The 19,725-nt window shown below is 40.6% G+C and overlaps 1 protein-coding gene across 1 annotated transcript; it reads left to right on the top strand.

Annotated features, from left to right (window-relative positions):
• Positions 1–1,518: 1,518 nt before the first annotated feature.
• On the top strand, positions 1,519–7,290 carry LOC119021878 (heme transporter hrg1-A-like). Its single transcript, XM_037102457.1, has 3 exons — positions 1,519–1,956; positions 4,677–4,844; positions 6,096–7,290. The coding sequence occupies exons 1-3, from the start codon at positions 1,827–1,829 to the stop codon at positions 6,230–6,232; spliced, it is 435 nt and encodes a 144-aa protein (XP_036958352.1). The 5' UTR covers positions 1,519–1,826; the 3' UTR covers positions 6,233–7,290.
• Positions 7,291–19,725: the final 12,435 nt, after the last annotated feature.

The following is a 19,725-nucleotide window of genomic DNA, read 5'->3' on the forward strand; positions in this document are numbered from 1 at the left end:
TGCCCTGTGGTGAAGCTGCACCTTCTGTAAAAGTTGAGTTTTGTTATTGATTTTTCTCCTCATAAGTTATGCTATTAATAATTTAGTCTAGGAAATGTCAGAGAATATTGAAACATGCATTCCTCAATTTCCGAGAGCCGGAGCTCACGTCGATGTCTGAAGGTGCTCCCTTTACTACCCTACAAGAGTGAGAAAACTGGTATTTATTCACATTTGAGAAGCTGGAACAAGGGAATATCTGACATTTTTTAATATTTTAGTTGCAGCTGCAAACATTTAACCAGCAGGCAGGTAAGCCATGAAGTACCATGAAGGACAATCAATGCAGAAAAAGTGCCCAAATAGGTCCACACACACACACACACACACACACACACACACACTAATTTGTTTGTCATTTGTTTTTGACTGATTTATCAGTCTAGTTGTTTATTTCTGTCATTTTTCTGTCAACAGCTTTGTTAATTGACTAACAGTTGCAGCTCATTGATATTTGTTCATGCAAACCCCATACAACATATAAATGTCCTTTAATGGTGTAATCACAACCATGGATTTGTTATCCAAAGTATTTGAAGGAAAACAGTTAATTAGTATTGCAATAAGTATTTAAAAAACCAAAAAAACAGGATTAAAAGCAAAAACGACACTCATCATGTCAATAAAACAAAGATCTCTCAACTTCACAACTGTCAGTACATTCATGTCGTAGTGTTCAGCTTACACTCATATTTAAGTTTACTGCAATTGGTTGACTATATGAATTACATTTGGTATAAACAAGCCACTGTAGACCATTTTCTTTGCCAGAGGTTAAAAATTATATGTACAGGTTTAACACACACACGCACACACGCACACACACACACACACAATAAGACACACAAAATTGGACACAAATCTTCAGACCTGTAAGTAAAATAAATGAATAACTTGACAAACAAATAAACATATAATTGAAAGAAGAAAATGAAAAGTTCAGCAAATGTATTAGAACTCAGATTTCTTACTGGAGATAAAAAGCATACTTAAGATCTAAAAAAGTAATAAATAACAAACACGGTTTACACATTACAAATTTAGGGGGGTATCGTTATATTGTGTTTTCCTTTGGATTTCAAATGTTAGAAAGAGAAATTATAATGGTAAGACTACAAAAACCATCATTCATAAAGGACAAATTAATATTTTTTCTGGATAGTTATTTGGCTTTTAACAACCAATGACTTCGCTTTATGATCCATTTATTAAGCAAAGCTAAAATAAAGGTAAGCACTAGATGATAAAAGGCCATCCATATGATATATTAGTATGATACAGTAAATGACGTTTAACTGCTGAAAAAAAAAAAGAAAAAACATGAGGAGACCTGTGACTAAGACAAATGGATCACTTTACAATTAAACAGGTGAGGCGTAGTTCCTCCTCTGCTCCTGTAGAGGGCGCTGTGGCCAGTCACGTGCGGAACTGGGCGGGACCGGCACGCTACTCGCTGGTTAACGCGATGACGTAGAGCCAAGCGTGTTATGTGTGTATGTGTTTTTTCTTTTAGCAGCTGGACAGAAGCGATCACCAAAAAAGCTTTGTCATGTTTCACACTCTGCCCGTGTGTGTGTGTGACAGCCACCATTAGTCAGCAGGACACACACGGCTCCTCACTTTCTGTCCTCGTTTGAAGATTAACCGACCGGATGTTGTTTTGAAACCCCCAGCTCTCCGTCCTCTCCCTCTGTCTGTCTGTCTCTCTGTCTGTCTCCCTCTCGCACACTCGGTCCTCGTCCTGTCGCGCTGTTTGTGTGTCGGCCGCCTCTGTTTTTTTAGTGATAATGGCTGTTAATAAAACACACGTCAGTATCGGCTATGCCTCCTTCGGCATGCTCATGGGCTTCTCGGCTTTCCTCGTGTGGAACATCGCGTACAAACAGCCGTGGACCGCAGCCATGGGGGGACTGTCAGGTAAAGTAAACAGTGTGTGCGCGTGTGTATGTGTGTCAGTGTTTTCCTCAGTAAAGCAGGGGTGTCATGTCACCCCCTCCTGAGGCTGAAGGTGCCCCAGCTACTAAAGCTGTTACAAAATGAGCCCAGAGGAAGACAGAGACAACAGCTCAGGTGCTGCTGGAGGACAGAACTGTCAGCTGATCGACAGTGATCATACGATCAAGTGAAGTTGTTATGTTTTAATATTGAACAACAGTGTTATTCTTAGCTGACAGGTTTCAGATTGTCATGTGTGCACGGGTTCACTTAAAAAAATATATATGAAAAAAATAACTTTTATTGGAGCTACTTATAACTATTGTAACTCTGAATTCTTACTGGAGATAGAGAGCGAAACATAGAAATTGTAATGGTAAGACTTCTGGTTAGGCAGATTTGTGAAGCTTTTCTTAATAGGCATGTGGCCTTTAACAAACAGTGACATGCTTTGTAAACCATCTATTAAACAACAGGTACAATAAAGGTAAGCGCTGGATTGTAGCGGCCATAAAAATGATTTGTACAGATGAACTACACATGAAGTCATAAACATCAGTTGCAACTTTTCATTAAAAAACCTTATTAAATGGTTTATAATGCATTTTTAAAGTTTTAATAACTATTGACTAAAAATTGTCTCACTATTACTTTACTAAATGACGATGTATTACAGTGTTAAGTGTTTATGTACTTTTTATCTCACATATAAATCACCTAAGCTTTATATTAAAGGGGCGCTTTATCGTTTTAGAGAAGAAATTCAAACTTAGTATTTGAATATTTAAAATAATAATAATACAAACGCAGAAATATTTGTTTGTTCCATAACTGCATAAACAAGCTGTTCTCAGATGACAGTATGGCCCCCAGAACACCGTTTGAAGCTGGAACAGTGGCAGGGTCCGCCACATTTAAGCAAAGTAAAAAAGTTTGAAATTGAGCTGTCAGTTTGTTTATTCAGTCATGAATAAACAAACAGAGAGAGTTTGTTTATTTAGTTTGTTTATGCATAAAGTCAATGAAGATCTTCCTCTTCTGGTTCAAATGTCTTCCCTAAAACTACATAGTGCTCCTTTAATTCATTTCAAGTTTCTGCACGTTTATGTAAAGTAGACAATAACCCGTTGAGTTTGAATTCCTAAGTATGATTCTGATTTTAACACTGTTAGTGTTCAAATGGTTTGCAACGTTCGACCCCATTCAGTTAAACGAAAAAGATCAGCTAGACTGATCGGCTGTAAGCACAGTTATGCAACGGGTTGATGTTCAGTGTTGTTTCCATCTGACCTTTGAGGCATTGATAAGTTTAGCAAGTTCATATCCAGTCCATGTCTAGCCTCTGCAATCATTCACTCACAGGATGTACTGCTGTCACTTAAAGTAACACATGTTACCACAGATCAGACTGACCAAAGTGGACTTATTTTTTTTTTCTCTATTTATTAAATTCGGTCTGACTTGATGTTGATATCCAAGTTTTATTTATTTCAAGCTGATTAAACTTAAATGTTGTATTTGTTTTTTTTTCAGACAACTTTAGAACTTATAAACATGATTTTACTAACTCTAACTAATTCAGTTAACTCATTGAAATAAGTTTATACAGAAACATAAAGATCACCTTATGAGCAGATGTCCCAGCATGCATTGTTTGAGATCCTTTTTATAGTTTAAAGAATGTGTTAGAGCGTCCTAAAGTCTGGAGTGTTTGTTTTCACAGTAATGACAACATTGCTAACCATGTTAAAGGTTGGTATTGAATTCAGACTTCATCCCCGTCATACATCAACACTCAAATCCACTGGCAGCATTTTCACATTATGTATTTCTGCCCATAATGGAATGCTGTACCTCTAATATTACAGTAGGTGACTGAAGAGCTGTTGGCTCAACTTAATATCTTGAGGTTATTGAACTTGTTCAGTTAATTTAAAATTTGGTCTCACAAAAAATAAGACTTTGAAGTGATTCTTCAACCAAAATGTTATTAACTCAAATAATTTTAGCAGCTGGAGATCTTACATTTTTAAGTAGAAACAATCCAAAATGATTCACAATGTAAGATATGCAGTCACCATACTTTGATATTAGTGACCTGCGTACGTTCAGTTACCTCCTTCCCTGACAACTTGGCAATTGTATGAAATATTACTGTTATCTGAGATGTGGACACACTCCCTGAGCGCTCGTTTTCATTTTGCTGCTGCTACCTGTTAAAATAAAAATGACTAAGGACACTTTTCCCCTAACAAAAACAACACGTGCTGCACGAGACTGTCCGGCACTGCAGTGTTCGGTCTCCGGCAGTCAACAATGTGCCCCTGAAGTGTTTGCTGCTGTCAGATCACCACAGTTCAGTTCCTTCTGTTAAAGTTTCAGACCCAGTGAGTGTTGTTACTGATTCACATCACTGCGGTTGGGGGAAAAAAGGAACATGAAGAAAGAAGTGTGATTTACTGACTCATCAGTTGGTAACATGCTGTGTCAACCTTCATGACTAACCAAACTCAGGACGACTGTTACATATGATCAGCGAATATCAGCTGTGATGTAGTAAATGTAGTTCTTCTTGTAAACGTTGTTCAGATTTGGCAGATTTCTTTATAGCTTTCTAAACTTCAACTGATTTGAATGTTTGCTTGAGATCGATTGTTAAACTTTCTTGATCAGACTAACCTGTAGATTGTCTTCGTCTTCAGGTGTGCTAGCACTTTGGACCCTGATCACTCACGTCATGTACCTGCAGGACTACTGGAGGACGTGGCTCAGGGGCCTCAAATTCTTCTTCTTCTGTGGGCTTTTCTTCTCCCTGCTGGCAGTCGTGGCCTTTATCACTTTCCTGTCTGTCGCCATCAACAAAAAGGAGTGTAAGTTGTTCTTCATCGCCTTCCTGTTTCCCACGACTTGGTGTACGCACCCTGTTCACCAGATGTGTATAATACAAGAGTTGCTGTTTGTCAAAACACAGAATTAAATTTCAGTAAGTAATTTAAGACTTTGAGGCATGTTTCAGGTAAGTCTGTGAGGGTTTAGGGCTGTCCCACTGTCAAATCATCAAGTGAATGAGGGCACTTATCTGAGACATTTTGAGCCCTTCATGGCCGCTTTCTGTAAATCTGCATTCCTGCAGACATTGCCTGAGGGAATGACCCACATTTTATAGTGTTGTCATGTTAAACACATACCAAAGGTTACCAGGGTATGTGTGGAACCTTATAAAAAACAATGATAAACCAGAGGACAGCACTCCTTAGTTTGGTTTTTCTATATGTCATGTATCTTTTTTTATTTCTCAGTCACTACCCAAGATCTGACTCTGAGTGTGATTCCCTACTTAAACACTAAAAACAGCAAAAAAGTAATACGCTTGTGAAACATTATGGAGTGTTTTTGCCTGGAACCTCTGAGCAAATCTATTTCTATCTGTGTATATTGTGTCTCACTCCTATCTGTTTAAGTAAAAAGTCTAAAACACACAAGGTAAAGTGAAATATTGCAAAGTAAGAAACAGACCTGACCACTCATCCTCTAAGTAACCTCCTGAAACCATTGTAGAAAATAATAGGTTGAACAGAGCTTTTTAAATTTTGTTGAGTCCGAAGTTCTATTTCTAAAGGATAGTATATGTTCATGAACATTAATTTTACTATGCCAGAATTTGCCAAGAGGCTAGTTTTTATCTTAAGTATCACACAAATTTCTTTACTGAATTAGGAGGTGCATATGTTCCCTTGGTGGATGTTGGGTAACTCCTTATCTCCTGCTGAGAGCATGTGATCAATCATGACTTCATCTCTTGACGGCAGCACTCAAAGGTTACTTGTGCTGCCTTTTTAAGTTCTAAGTTGCTTCTTTAGAGTATTTGTAAGTGTAATTCTTAAAAAAACTGATGTATGGGCTCAACATCGCTGTCTGACCTCACTGATGCTCTTATGGCTCAACAAGACCACAATCACATTTGGGTGTCCACATTCTTTTGAGCATGCACGCTTTAGGGATGCTGCAGAGATCTTTGTCATGCCAGTTACTGTGTGTTAGGTCATACAGGTGTGAGCATGAACAACATGACTCCCGTCTGAAGAGCTCTGAATGCTAATCGCTGTCCGTCCCTCCCACAGCCCTGACTGACCCTAGCAGTCTCTACCTGTCCTGTGTGTGGAGCTTCATGAGCCTCAAGTGGTCCTTCCTGCTCGCCTTGTCGGCCCACCGCTACCGCAAAGAGTTCGCCGATATCAGCATCCTCAGTGACTTCTAAGGGCACGTGAAGCATCCCGCTGTGACCACGCAGATTTTGGAGAACACTCACTGCGCAGTGTGTCGCAATCCGAACATGATGGAGGAGGTTTTGAGAGGTATCAGAGGAGAGGTTGAAATACTTTGAGCTGTGGGTGAGCAACCTGATCCTTCCCTGCTCTCAAACCTCCCGTCTTTTTTCTTATGTGTGCAGGACTGTGCCCTGTTTTCTATGATATTTTCACTTCCTTCGCCTCCTGCTTAGTCATGCGTCCTCCTGACACAACAAAACCAAAATATGTTCATTTTTATCCATGACTCAGTGGAAAGGAAACGCTGCCTTTCAGCACACACCCGCAGTTCTAATTATTAGCTGCAGCTCTACGCTGCAACCACTAGAGGGTGTCACCCTCCCAACAATTAAACACAATGTACAGAATGTGTCCTTGACAACTTTAATCAATGTATTTTATTACATTTCTCCCTCTTAATTGAGTGATGAAGAGTTGTTTCCCACCACAAGTTAAACATGCAGTGGTCAGATAATGAAGTATGTATATGTAAAAGAACCGATCCTGCGTGCTTTTAAGTTGATGTACATCAGGGTCTCACAAGAGGGCAGGGCACCCAAAATCCTCCAGCATCAACATGAAGGCTTTCATGTGCAGTTCCAGATAAGCACCACATGTCCTGGTTCAGTGTATCTCTGGACCACAAGGGGCCTTTTTAATGTAAAGAAGGATTTTTGTATTATTTTTATCAGCCTGACAAAAACAAAAGAAAAGCGAGTGTGCGAGTATGAAAAAAACTCATTTATGGCATCAATTCACAATGGCAGTGACACCACTAATGTGCATGCATGTTGCTTTATGTTATATCGTCCTGATGGGAACCATTTATGACATTTACATTGTTGCTTCCTGAGAATATTTTTCTGTCTTTTATGTGTTAGTCTGAACATTAACGGACGTGAAGGATGGTGTCGTGTATCCATGTGTGTGAATTGACTGAATGACGGAGTGTGTGTTTGTATAGGAGTGTCTGAGAGTGATGTTAATAAAATATGTTTTTGACATCCTTTGTGCATTGTTGTGTGTTTTAACTGTGATGAATGTAACTAAGTACATTTACTCAAGGACTGTACTCAGGTACAAGTTTGAGTTACTATGTTTTTTCAAAAATTTTTTTTTTTCAATTTTTATACCTTTCTGTCAGATGTTGTTCTTTTTACTCTGCTGCATTCACTTGAGTACTTCAGTTTCTAGTTACTTCGCAGATAACAGGCTGCTTCAGAGCCAAAGCGGCACATTTTAAAATAAATCCATTGTACCCCGGATCAAATTTTAAAAAAAACAACACTGATTCTGATAATCAGAAAATTGCTTAATTTCAGATTCAATAATTGGCCACGTCCATAATACCAAGCAAAGTACAGAAGTTATTAGTAGTTACAGTAGTTTATACCTGTGTGTAAATGAACAGTATGTTGAATTTACTTGTACTTTTGACTGTTAAGTACATTTATTGCCAGAAAATTATATTCTAAAACTCATGTACATTTAATATCAGGTCGTAGTTTTCCTTCAGTACTTTTTTTATAGGCGACTTTTACTTTTGCCTAAGTCATATTTCAACACAATACTTTTTACAACACTGGTTTTTGCAATGACATCTGGAGATAAACATGTCAGTGGCTGGCTGTTCCTGTTTTTAAGAAGGAATATGTTTCTTTTACAGTTTCTGTTCCTCTAAAGCATTACAAAAAATTACAGAATTACAGCAGCAAAAACCCCCAACTGTTTAAAAATGATTTTCTTTATAGGTTTGTGACTTTCATGTAAAAGGAGAAAGTGCCACAGAGGCAGATTGAAGGTGTTGCATGTTCCCCTCCCTACTAAGCCCGGGTCAGAAGGGGTCAGTGTTGGGCATTAGAGTGGGCTTTGCGCCATGAGAGGAATGAACCACGTTTCCCACCCACCCCCAGGCCACATTTATGAAGAAAAAAAAACAAAAAAAAAACTGCATTCACGAACGCAACAGTAAACGCAGGTCAATAACCAGCACTTTGAAGTCTGGCAATTATTCCTCCCATCCACGTTTTTTATTTTGTTCCTCAAAGGGGAAGGTTGGGGGTGGGCTCACAGAATTTTTGGTGTATGATTTTGGCCAAGCAGCCGCCTGATAGAGAGACTTTGAAGTTGATGTGAAAAATATGTGACCGAATTATTACCATGCATTAGTGTTTTTGGTGTATTTTAAGTCATTAGGTTATCCATTAATGGGACGATATCTGGTGGAAAAATGTGCCCGTCCTGCAGCTGTTAAGGGGAAAAACTCCTGCTCCGGGAAGAATAAAAGAAAAGTGAACGTGGCAAAGTGTTTGATTATTTACTAGACATATCAGCGACTTTGATCCTTAAGAAGCCACTATCATTATTTCACCCTCCCCGTTGCATTCCTGCATCCGTCCTCTGAGTTTTAAGGCCATTTTTTTGGTGGTACTTATATCTTAATTGCATTACACTGGTTTGTTTGTAAGCCCCCAGAGTCTCGCTGCATCAAGGTAATTGCGATGTTGTGGTTAAATCACCATGGCAACATTTTTTATCTGGCCGTTATAAACTTCGACATTAAGAAACTGAAAAACAATCCGGCTCACTTTTCCACTGAGCAAGCTGGGGGCTTTGGAACCAAATGCGTCCTATTAAGTTTATACACCAGCCTGTAAAACTTGGTGTGTGTGTGTGTGTGTGTGTGTGTGTGTGTGTTTGTGCGGTATGTAAAGAGAGGGAGGGGTCTGGTTTTATTCAATTATGGGACTCCTTTCTACCCAAATCAAGGAAGGAAGTTGTCTCAAGTGTTGACTGGCAGTCTGGCAGAGTGCGGTGGGACTGGAAACAACAGTTTATACATTCAAATAACACGACCATCCTAAACATCCTGAACAATTAGATGCTAAAGAGCAACAGCGGCCCGAATCAAGATCTATAACAAACAACCTACAGCGGGGGGGAAATGAATCTTTCTTGCATGACACACATGCACACCTTCTCAGCAGATGATGTCAGCCCTCGATGACACAAACACAAACCACTGTCGGACCTGTTTGTGTGTTCTCGCAGCAGATTTTTCATCATTTATTAAAGTTAGATTTACAATGTCAGCCAGTTTGAGAGAGTACTTCACTCCAGTGCAGTTTTAAGGTACATTTACCTCAATGTGGCATTTCTGTTTATGCAAAGCTATACTTCTGCTCCACTACCTGTCAGTGTGTGAAATGCACTTTTGAAATTGATTTCACAGATTTAGTAACTGTCCGACAAATGTTTTGCACACAAAACATATTGTTGTTTTTTCTTAAGATATGATGCATTGTTATGGGAGTTGTTCAAATCAGCGCTGTCTCAACCGACTGCAGCATTAATGCGCTGCTTTATCATCATCCAGTGATATTGCAACATTGACATTTACTGCTAATAATAGTATACTTTGACTGCATGACTTGTACTTGCTAAAAGTACTGACTGATACGCAGAGCATTGCTATATTTACTCTGGTCATTACTCTGAATACTTCCTCCACCACTGCTGTCAGTGTACTCTGTGTCGTCGGCAGTTTTTCTGTTGACCCATCAAAGATGGAGGTGAAAGAAACACTAAGATCTCTCACAAGGTTTTTATTTTGTTATTTGCTCGCCCCACCATAACTCAAAAAACAAGTTGCTTTTGCTAAAATGTTTACAAATATAAATGTATACAGATGTACACAGAAAACTGCTCGTCCGCGCATTGACAGCTCTCTCTTTGTTTATTTACAGGCCTGTAAAGAGCTGCGTCGTGCAACTTTGAGTAAAAGTAGCCAGATCACATTATAGAAAGCTTTATTAAACGTAAAAGTCCTGTTTTTAATAATTCTACTTCAGTAAGAGTGCATTGAAATATAATAAATGTATTGAAAGGAGAAGCACTTGTAAGGCAGCAGAGTGGATGGTTTACATGATAGGACTGGATCATTATAACAGATATATGTACTTTATTATTTTTTTAATGTGGATCTAATTTGAACTACTCATATTCAGTAAATTGATCATGTTTACTATGTAAAATGTCGATCTTCATCCATCAAATGAATGTAGTGCAGTGCTGTTAAAAGAAACCAAATGTCATACTTGGGTAAAAGTAAAGTTATCTTGTTAAAAACAAAACTCCCACAAAAGTCATAACCTATAACACAGAAAGTACTCGAGTAAAAATCTGAAAGGTACGATATTTAGCTGTTTTTAGCAGCAGCTCTAGAAGTTTCCTCATCAGTCATATGCTCTTTTTGTTCTCAGCCCGCCCGAAATCAGAATACAAGCCTCCGTTTTCTCTGCTGTTTACAAACATGAGGCTTTAAAGTAGATTTAAAACTCGTGTTCTCAGGTCGGGCAAACTGATACTCCTGCATCAAGGTCTCTGTCGCTGTTTATAGGCCAGAAAAAAAATTGCAAAGTGCACCTTTAAAGTGTCTGAAATTGAACGGAATCAGTTTCAAACGTAACTGTGTGGAAATAGATGTACTTAAGTATCAAAGGAACAAGAAAGTAAGTAATTCACATGTACATGTTTTATACTGTGGCTCGGCCTGGTTGATTAATCGGATCCAGTGCTCAGCATTTTCACTGATCGTTGGAATCAGTGTTTTTTAAATCCGGTTTCCTATAAATAAATCAAGCAACTTGTTGCACAAGTTATCTAATAAATGCAGTGGAGTTAATTTGCAATATTTCCCACCAAATTGTGGTGGCATGGAAGGTTGAAGGAGCAGAAAATGGAAATACACTAGTACCTCAATTACAGTACTTGAGTAAATACACAGTTACACTAATCCACTGATGTGGTGGCGTAAAAGGTTTAACATCTCCCCTCTGAGGTGTAGCGGGATCTGAAATATGAATCAGCACAGAAATGCAAATACTCTCAACCTCAAAATGGTTCTTAAGTAAAAGTACTCTGTTACCAATAAAAGGTGAACTTGGATCCACAGCTGCGACCGAGATGCGTGCCGGCTAAATATTCCACTGTCACTTACGACCGTTGGTATCGATAATACAAAAAGTGAAACATTTGATCTAAAAAAAGAATCATCAGGAGGAAACAAAAAAAAAAAAAAAAAAACATTAAATGAAAAGCAAACATCTTGAATTGGTCGAGAACCAGATGGCCTCTTTGACATTAAGAAGCCGCTTTGGCATTTTAAGAAGGCAGTCCCAGAATGATTTCCGAGGAACTTCCGCAAAGTGTGGTACAAAGCCCACAGATATTTAAGCAATATCCATAGCAATTTACTGTTTTATTTACAAACTGAAACATATGTTTCTAGACCTTTGCAGACCCCCCCCTTCCCGTCTCTCCTTATTACCACACTGATTTACTGCTGCAGCATTTCTCCCACACTATCTTAGCCTTTTCCCTTTCCCTCTTTCCCCCCTTTCCATCTGTATTTATCCGTCTTTATCATCTTCTCCCATCAGTCAGTCAGACTCTCCCTCCAGACCTGCCTGTAAATGCCCCTACCTTTACACTCAGCCATTGTTCCCCCCCCTCCGCTCTGACTCTTGTGTTTCTGTGTGCGATGCAGCCTGTGCCTCTGGGACCACTGCGAGCTCGCATCTGAAACATTTTAGAGAGACACATATTTGCTGTTTTAGAGCACAAAGGGATATGCCATGGCAGAGGGCCGTTTGAAGTGGCTTCACAGGGGGAACCAGAACCAGAGCGAGGGATTTGAGAAACCATAAAGAAACGTTAGCGCAATGTTACTTTGGTAAAAAAATCATCTAATCTAATGGAAGTGGGGATTGATTCAATGTGAAGGCGTACCCCTTTGAAGTCGATGTTTCTAATGCAATAGCTCTGTTGTAGAAACGCAGCATTCCTCCCTACCTTAGTGCAGACAGTGCTTCACTGTACGTCTGACGGCGGTGGATGCGTGATAGTGCCTAATCCTGGAGAGCCCAGGTTGACACTCTTTCCAGGAACCAGTATTTGAAGTGTGAGATTTGAGACAGCAGCGTTAGACTCCCCGACAGGGCTCCTTACTGGTGGAAATTATGTCCGGCTTGGTTGTTGGTTTAGGTTTTCTAACAAGGCGACATGTTTGGAGAGTGTCCTAAAGGTGTTTGATTCCCTTTAATGTAATAAGATAGTCAGATTTAAGGCAGCAGAGAGCTTACGTTTTGGATCAAAACAAGGGAAAATGTGCGCAAGGAGAAGATCTGATCCACATTTTACCTCGTGGTGGTTTTTGATTTCTTTCAAATCAAAGGCCTTTTATTGGATTGATGTGAATAAACAGGTTTTATGTCATCACTGGGCCTCATTACTTTGGCCCTGTTTTGTTGTCAGCGTTCAGGAGCACAGGTTTACTGAGAAAAAAAAAAAAAAGTCTGAATTTCACACTAAAACAGGATTTTTCCAACCCGAGCGGCCACATGGTCAGCTCTGATCTGCTGACTCACTCTGAGCCTGATTAGTGTTTACAAAGAAAGTGAACCTAACACGTCGAATCCGAATGGCTGACACAGCAGTGAGAATGACTTCCATGTGATCGTTTGCTATATATAGTGCTCGATCGCATCAGCGTCTTTTTGCCGAAATGATTAGAGTCAGCGCTATCTGGAATAAAACGCATTTGAGCTTTTTTTTTTGTCGTGTCCTTTGAAATTGATACAAAGATCGATTCCTTTTGATCCACTAAGTTACTTTAATTCGACAGTATCATATCCATGCACACAGCCATCATATGGCTGCCTGCCTGCACATATGGACATGATGTGACGCAACACTCAGGCAACACTTTGCACTCCCACACATACGTCTAGAAGCAAATGCTGAAAGGTTTTACGTGACACCTTCCACTTGTTTCTAATGTGTGACCTTTGACCTTTGGATTCCACCATTATAATAACACTCCCTTTATAAAGACTGTATGTGTTGTAACTAATGGCCTTGTGGACAGTTGACAGATAATTAACTATAGATACTTGATCGGCCGTGACGTTCACTTTGGCGCGCCAGATGTTTCTGGAAAAATCCTTCTTTCGAATGCAAATCGCAGTTCATGTTGTGTTTTTCATTGTGAGGTTAAAATGCCCTTTAAACATCTAGGATCATATATCATTAAATAATCTTCAGAGTTTCAAGCAAAGCAGCCAAAGTGACGCTGCACCTCAACAATATAATACCACAGCTTTTTGCGTCATGCAGTTTGGCCCAACATTAAAGGATAAAAGCACCTGGAAATGTAAATTCGGTCATTATCTACTCACCCCCGTGCCAACGGAAAGTCAGGGGAAGTTTCGTATGACATTTCTGGAGCTTCACAGCAAAACAGTGTTGCAGCAATCTCATAAACAACTGAAGTCAATGGGGACTCCAGCAAAAGAAACAAAGGAATAACATTACAAATTGCTCCATACAGCTCGTCTGGCATAAACCAAGTCTCCGAAAGCTCCGAGATCCCAAATTAGAAAAGACAATATTTACCCCCTCGACACAGGGTTGAGGCTGTGCCCCACCTACATTTTAAGCTTTGCAGCTATAGTGAAGTTTTGGCTTTAAAAAGGCTGTAAATAACATGTTTTCAAATCAGTTTTGCATTTCAGGGATTCCATTGGCTTGGATTATGTTGGAAGAGCTGTATGAAGCCATTTTGTGTTTTTTTTTCTCCCATTGTTTAAAACAAGTCTCCATCTACTACAGTGTAGATATTAATAAAGGAATTCTCTTTCCAACTTATCCTTTAAGTTTTAGTATAGGCCCTTAAAAGGTTTAAAGCTATTGATGATATTAACTTTTGAGTTGCCAGGTTGTGGCTGATCGATCCTCTCACCACTTGTGATCAGGAAATGGCAGCAGGAGGATTTGGACAAAAAAAATGAATAACTTATTTTATTGATAAAATAATTTATTGATGAAAACCAACACATATAACTTTTTTACTGAAGGGAACTGTTTTCACAACCTGGAAACACATAAATGTGTTCTAATCAATGGTTATCACAACTTCACAACTCCTGATAAAGAATGTCTATATAGAAAGTGGTTCTGCTTGGTCTCACACACCGAGGATGTCTGCCTGTTCCCATCATGCACCTCTTCTCCACTGGATGTCCCAGTCTTAGCCATGCGAGTCTTAATCCAGTCCAACCTGTTGCTCAGCGCTGCCGTATCCCCAGCTCAGCTGTGAGCTCCACAGGGACTGTTTGCAATGTGCCATGGACGAACCCCAGCGCTTAAACACTGTAATCAGAGCCAGGGCAGGATATTGGCTAAATTACACATGAAAGCAGGGACATTTGAAGGAAGCTTGAGCACTAAATATTATGATAAATTACGGTCTAATACGAGGAGATAAGTCACAGCTAAACAAGAATAATACAGGCTTGCACGCAGTGGGGGAGGGACGTGTTTAACGCATGGCAACTACAAACATTTGACAGTCTCACCTCAAGGTCTTGTTGGTCGCTGCTCTGGGGCTTTTAATCAAATCAGATGATCTTCATCAGCAGATGGAGGCTGCCAGTTGTTACGTTACAGAACTGCTGTGCTCAGATTTCCATCTTTTCCTGAGTACTTTCAAGTCCTGGAAAACTGAAGTATTTCTCTACGCAGTTAAATGTTCATTAACGATTAAGCAACAATCAAAGTTAAATGAAGTAAGGAACACAAAAAAACAAGCAGATCTGCCTCATTAGGGCTGGGAAGGTATGGTTTGATCGGATTCGACTGAAGGAGGCTTCATGAGTGAGCATTTCCTATCTTGATCCAAATACAGCGAGCGGTGCACAGACGTAAAGACAGACGACAAATCAAAGGAGGAACTCGACTGAACGAGCGGAGAAAATGACAAACGCTTTCATACAGGAAATGAGGGGACATTCAATGGTTTGATGGGAATAAACAAAAGATGTGAAGCAATTGAACACTGATGGCAGGATGGGGAGCGATCCAGACAGAGAGGGAGGCTTGTCTTGATTCCTTTCTTACATTTTCGCCCATCTGTTTATCGCCGCCATTGAAAAAAATTGTTGGAAATAATTTGTTTCACTGTATTTGATTTGCTAAATGAGAGGTTCCAATTAAAGCTTAATTATAACCAATTAATACCCCAGCAGGCTTCTGGTTGGTTGAAGGATGTAACTTGCTGTCCTGTGTTTTCTCGGTGGTTAAGTTGAAGCTATGGAGCCTCGGGAACACACTGTGCTTCATGTGCGCCATCTTTTGTTATCATTTTTTCATCCTGTATTTGAGGAAGACAGTTTTCAATAAACAGTTGAAAAGAAGAGAACAGACTCTGGAAGTTTTGTTGAGGCATGTGTCAGCTTCATGCTTGGACTCTACACGCTAACAGCCACCTTTTCCCACATGGGCCGTATGAGCACAAACAGACTTATTTTTTGCAAAAATAACCAAAACTGTCATAGATATCCCGTCATTCACAATGAGAAGCTAATGAAGAAAATTTGTTTTCAAGGCCTTTAAGGATGTGTTGTCCATGTTTGCTAATTAATTACATGATGTGAGCTACAATACATAAATATCTATAAACGTGTCTGTGCTGCAGCCGTTGATCCTCCCAACTTCGGATGGCAGTTCCCTTCATGGCTGAGGTTGGGCTCTCACATGACCTCATGGGGAAAAAGACTTAAACAAAATGGAGCCTAGCATGGTAAAACAAGCGAGTCTGGATGAGGGGAAAGATGATGTCAACACAAGGTTTCTATCCTCAGCAAGAACTGGAGGTGAGATTTAAAGTTTCTGTCAATAACAGTATGCAACAGCTGATGTTAGCCTCATGAGCTAGAATGTTTACCCCCTCACATAACCAGGTTACCTGCACAGGACGGCTTATTTTGAAAGGCCACTCCACTAGTGTGTAAAAATGCTATACTCACCATGAACTAGATGTCATTAGGATTCTGAGACTTGGAGAAAATATATTTATTTGCGTTCATGCTGAGAATTAGATGGAAAGATTGACAGCACTTTACAGCTGGTTAGCTTAGCTTAGCACAGAGACTGTAAACACAGGAAAAGAGCCAGCCTGGCTCTGACCTACTGAAATAACCTACTTGTTGAATTCGATTTTTGTAAGTATTAAACAAACAAGATAGACAGAGTAACTTACTGAGCGTCAGAGGTGCTCTATGTCTAATATTCTCCACATACACAACGTACATCCGCTTTGCAAAAACTGACATAAATAGCTGTTTCTCACTGTTTCCAGTCTTTTTGCTAAGCTAAGCTAACCAGGCAATGGCTCCAGCTTTTCATCTATCGGACAGACAGATCATTGGATCATCAGCTGGAAAATGCAGGTAAAGACTTGAATTGCTGCTGGTCAAACTCCATTGTTTTTTACTCAAAATCTGCTCTTCTCTACACCTCTCACCCTCCCTAGAGTGCCCCCCCCCCCACTTCACCTCACACAGTCCCATCACCAGCACCATCCCCCACATACCGTGCACCTTCATCCCCACCCCGCTCCTCCTGAACCCCTCTAAGTGGATACCCCACAGGAAGGGCTTCTCCAGGGGGGAAATGGGTCCCAGATGTCTGCCTTTGTGCCACTATAGGCTCCTCGGGAGAGATGGAGCCGTGGACGGGTGGGTGTGGGGGTGCGGGGTGGTAGGAGGGCGCAGGGTGTGCAGTGTGCAAACATCAATAACGGCAGCCGGGAGGGTGAAGAAACTCCCGGGGTGAAGGTGAGCAGGAATTTAATGATTAGTTCCTTTTGGCGAGCCAGCGAAGGTTTCCAAACACATCATTTATGATTGGTCACACCGCTGCGCCCCTACCAGCTGAGCGCGTCACCGACCTTTTTCGGCATGTGACGGTAATTGAATTGACTGCATTACGAACTTAAAGAAACTGTTTTTTTCCTGGAGGACTTCAAACGCATCAACATGGCCGCTCTTCAGTGCAGTATTTCAGTCAGGACCAAACCATATGTTGGAGAGACAGAAACAGACAATACAGCGCTCGTCTTTGATATCCAAGCCTCCCCTGTGTGTGTGTGAGAGAGTGTGTCTGTGTGTGTGTGTAAGCCAATATATATTGATATATACTGATATGTGTATGATCTATTTTCAGCCCCAGAAAGGGTTAATAATGACCCCCATGGAAATAAAACGAAGACGAGAGCAGGGCCTGAGTGTTTAGTGAAACATTATGTCAAGACTCTGACAAGGAAATGAAATGTGCAACATCAATCAGCCTATGAGGACAGAGATCAAACGAGCCTCCACACTCCTGCATCTGGTTCTATTTGGACAGCCTCACTTTTCTCCCCCTTCTTCTCCCTCTCCTTTCTTCTCCTTTTTCTTATTCTTCTCCCATTCTCTCTCCCTCTTTTTTTTCTCTTCCCTTCTGTTCTTCCGTGCGCCACGACATTCCTGTAGGCCTACTCGCTTCGTTAGCTCACTTTTTCCATGATGGTGGCACGAAGCCACGCTTTCGCTAAAGGTAAGCGGCAGCTTCCGTGATTTAGCCTCAGTAACAATGACTTTCCTGTCCCTCCGCTGTCTCCACCAGAGCTCCCAATAAGCCCATATTCTAATACCAGTTAATCCTGGCGTTGACTTGGCCTGTTATGTAAATATAGCCTCATATAATTCACAGTCTCTGTCCATGGCCTCGCTTTGATGGCCAGATGATTTTCTCTTTCTTCCTCTCTTCCAACTTGATTGAACCCAACTGGGATCGAGCTACTTTCCGTTCAACGTCCGTCTCTGAATGAAATGTAAACCGGCGCAATCACGGGGCTCATCAGAAATCTTCTGAACTGCTCTCTGAACATACGCTTCTTCAAATGCCGCGGTAATCGCACCCAAATTGTTGGCTTGAATCTGTCGAGCGGCGTGTCAGGAGTGATATGAGGTTCAGTTACAGCCCAAAATACTTCTGTTGGTAAATAATACAAGTTTCCGAAATGTCCTTCATGTAACATCTCTGGAAAGTGGCGGTGAGTTTGTATCACTCTTGGACGCGTGAAAGATGCAGCAGTCTTTTGAAGGTGTTGAAATGTAAAGTCTTCTATTAAGTGTGCTGTCATCAGAAAGTACCAAATTTCTACAGCTTAGAGCAGCGGAAAACTCCCAGAGAGAGTTCCCTGCAGTGATCCGCAAGTGAGTCACTTGGAGTGGTGACGCACGAATGTATGAACAGACTCAATGTTGGGGAATTCAAAGGTAGGTTTTCGCAAGAGTTCGTTTAAGCTGTACCTTGAAATGCAAAATTGGGCAAACGTCAGCCCCGGCTCGCGTGTCCTCATCTTCTCAGTCAACAGGACCTGTCCGCTGTGTCATGACTGTAGAAAATGTGTTTAAGTGGCTGCAGACCCAGATGGGTTAGCGGTGTGGAGGAACATGTGTCGGCCCTGCCTCTGGGCTGTGGATGGCACAATTAGGTGCTCTCTCACCTCTGCAGACTCGGGTCACCGGGCCACTGAGGTCAGGGGTTATTCAGGGTCCTGTCTGTGCTACCTACCAGAGCCAACGCTGACGACTGGGACAGCTGACGTCAGCGGTGACGGGAGGGTTGTTGGCGAGATTTTGCAAAAGCACGCCCACGCAAAGGTGATTCATGTTCAGTCCACACAGTAGATAACGCTCCCATGAACATTTACATGTGCACCGCTATGTTCTTTTTATCTTTTTCCGTTTAGAGCGTTTCCAAAGCGAGCACTGGTCTTGTGTTAGGTAGCGGATGTCTGAGGAGGTTTTCAGCGCACACCAGTGTTACACAGAGACTGTGACATGTCAGGAAAAAGCTCATCTTGTGAAATTCTTTCCAAGATGCATGCTTGCACAACCTCACATTTTCTCTCAGTTTTTTTTAAAAATAGGGATGGAACGCTCTGTCATGGAAAAAAAAAAGGGTGGATTTGAAAAGTATCATTCCTTTAAAGATTGAAATGTAAAGGTATCATGTTGAAATATTACTATTAATTAATATTACTTTAAAGTATCAGAAATGGGATGTACTTGAGTATTAAGAGTACAAGTACAAGTAAATTAAACATACATTAACATGTATGAACTATATACTAGTGCTGACGTTGGTGTGTCCACCCGGTCAATTATTTTATTTGACTCAGTGTTTTATAACTGATTGCGGGAAAAATAAATACATTTCAAAAGGTGCTGCTGTGGCCCTGGTACAGCGTGCACTCTGAAAAGTAACTAAAGTTATCAAATACATGTGTAGAAAGTACAGCATTTGCCTCCAAATGTAGTGGAGTGGAAGTGTAAAGTTACAGAAAATAAAAAATAAAAAAACTCTGACAAAGTGCAAATGCCTCAAAAGTTAGTACTTAAGTACAGTGCTTGAGGAAGTGTACTTAGTTACATTTTATCACTGAGTGTAATGGATTTGTTTTCATGCTGTCTTGTTATCAGCGTGTTAAAAACCCCTGCCGTGGCCTCACTCTTGTTCTCATGTCAAAGGACGAAATGAAAAACCTTTAGCACCA

Source organism: Acanthopagrus latus, chromosome 6 (genome assembly GCF_904848185.1).
Source record: "Acanthopagrus latus isolate v.2019 chromosome 6, fAcaLat1.1, whole genome shotgun sequence".
Taxonomy (NCBI): Eukaryota; Metazoa; Chordata; class Actinopteri; order Spariformes; family Sparidae; genus Acanthopagrus; species Acanthopagrus latus.

What these genes read in the sequence shown, in the direction of transcription:
- LOC119021878 (XM_037102457.1), top strand. Translation starts at nt 1,827, where the DNA reads ATGGCTGTTAATAAAACACACGTCAGTATCGGCTATGCCTCCTTCGGC. An exon ending in AGCCATGGGGGGACTGTCAG is followed by an intron (nt 1,957 to 4,676) that starts GTAAAGTAAACA and finishes CTTCGTCTTCAG; the next exon opens with GTGTGCTAGCACTTTGGACC. An exon ending in CGCCATCAACAAAAAGGAGT is followed by an intron (nt 4,845 to 6,095) that starts GTAAGTTGTTCT and finishes TCCCTCCCACAG; the next exon opens with CCCTGACTGACCCTAGCAGT.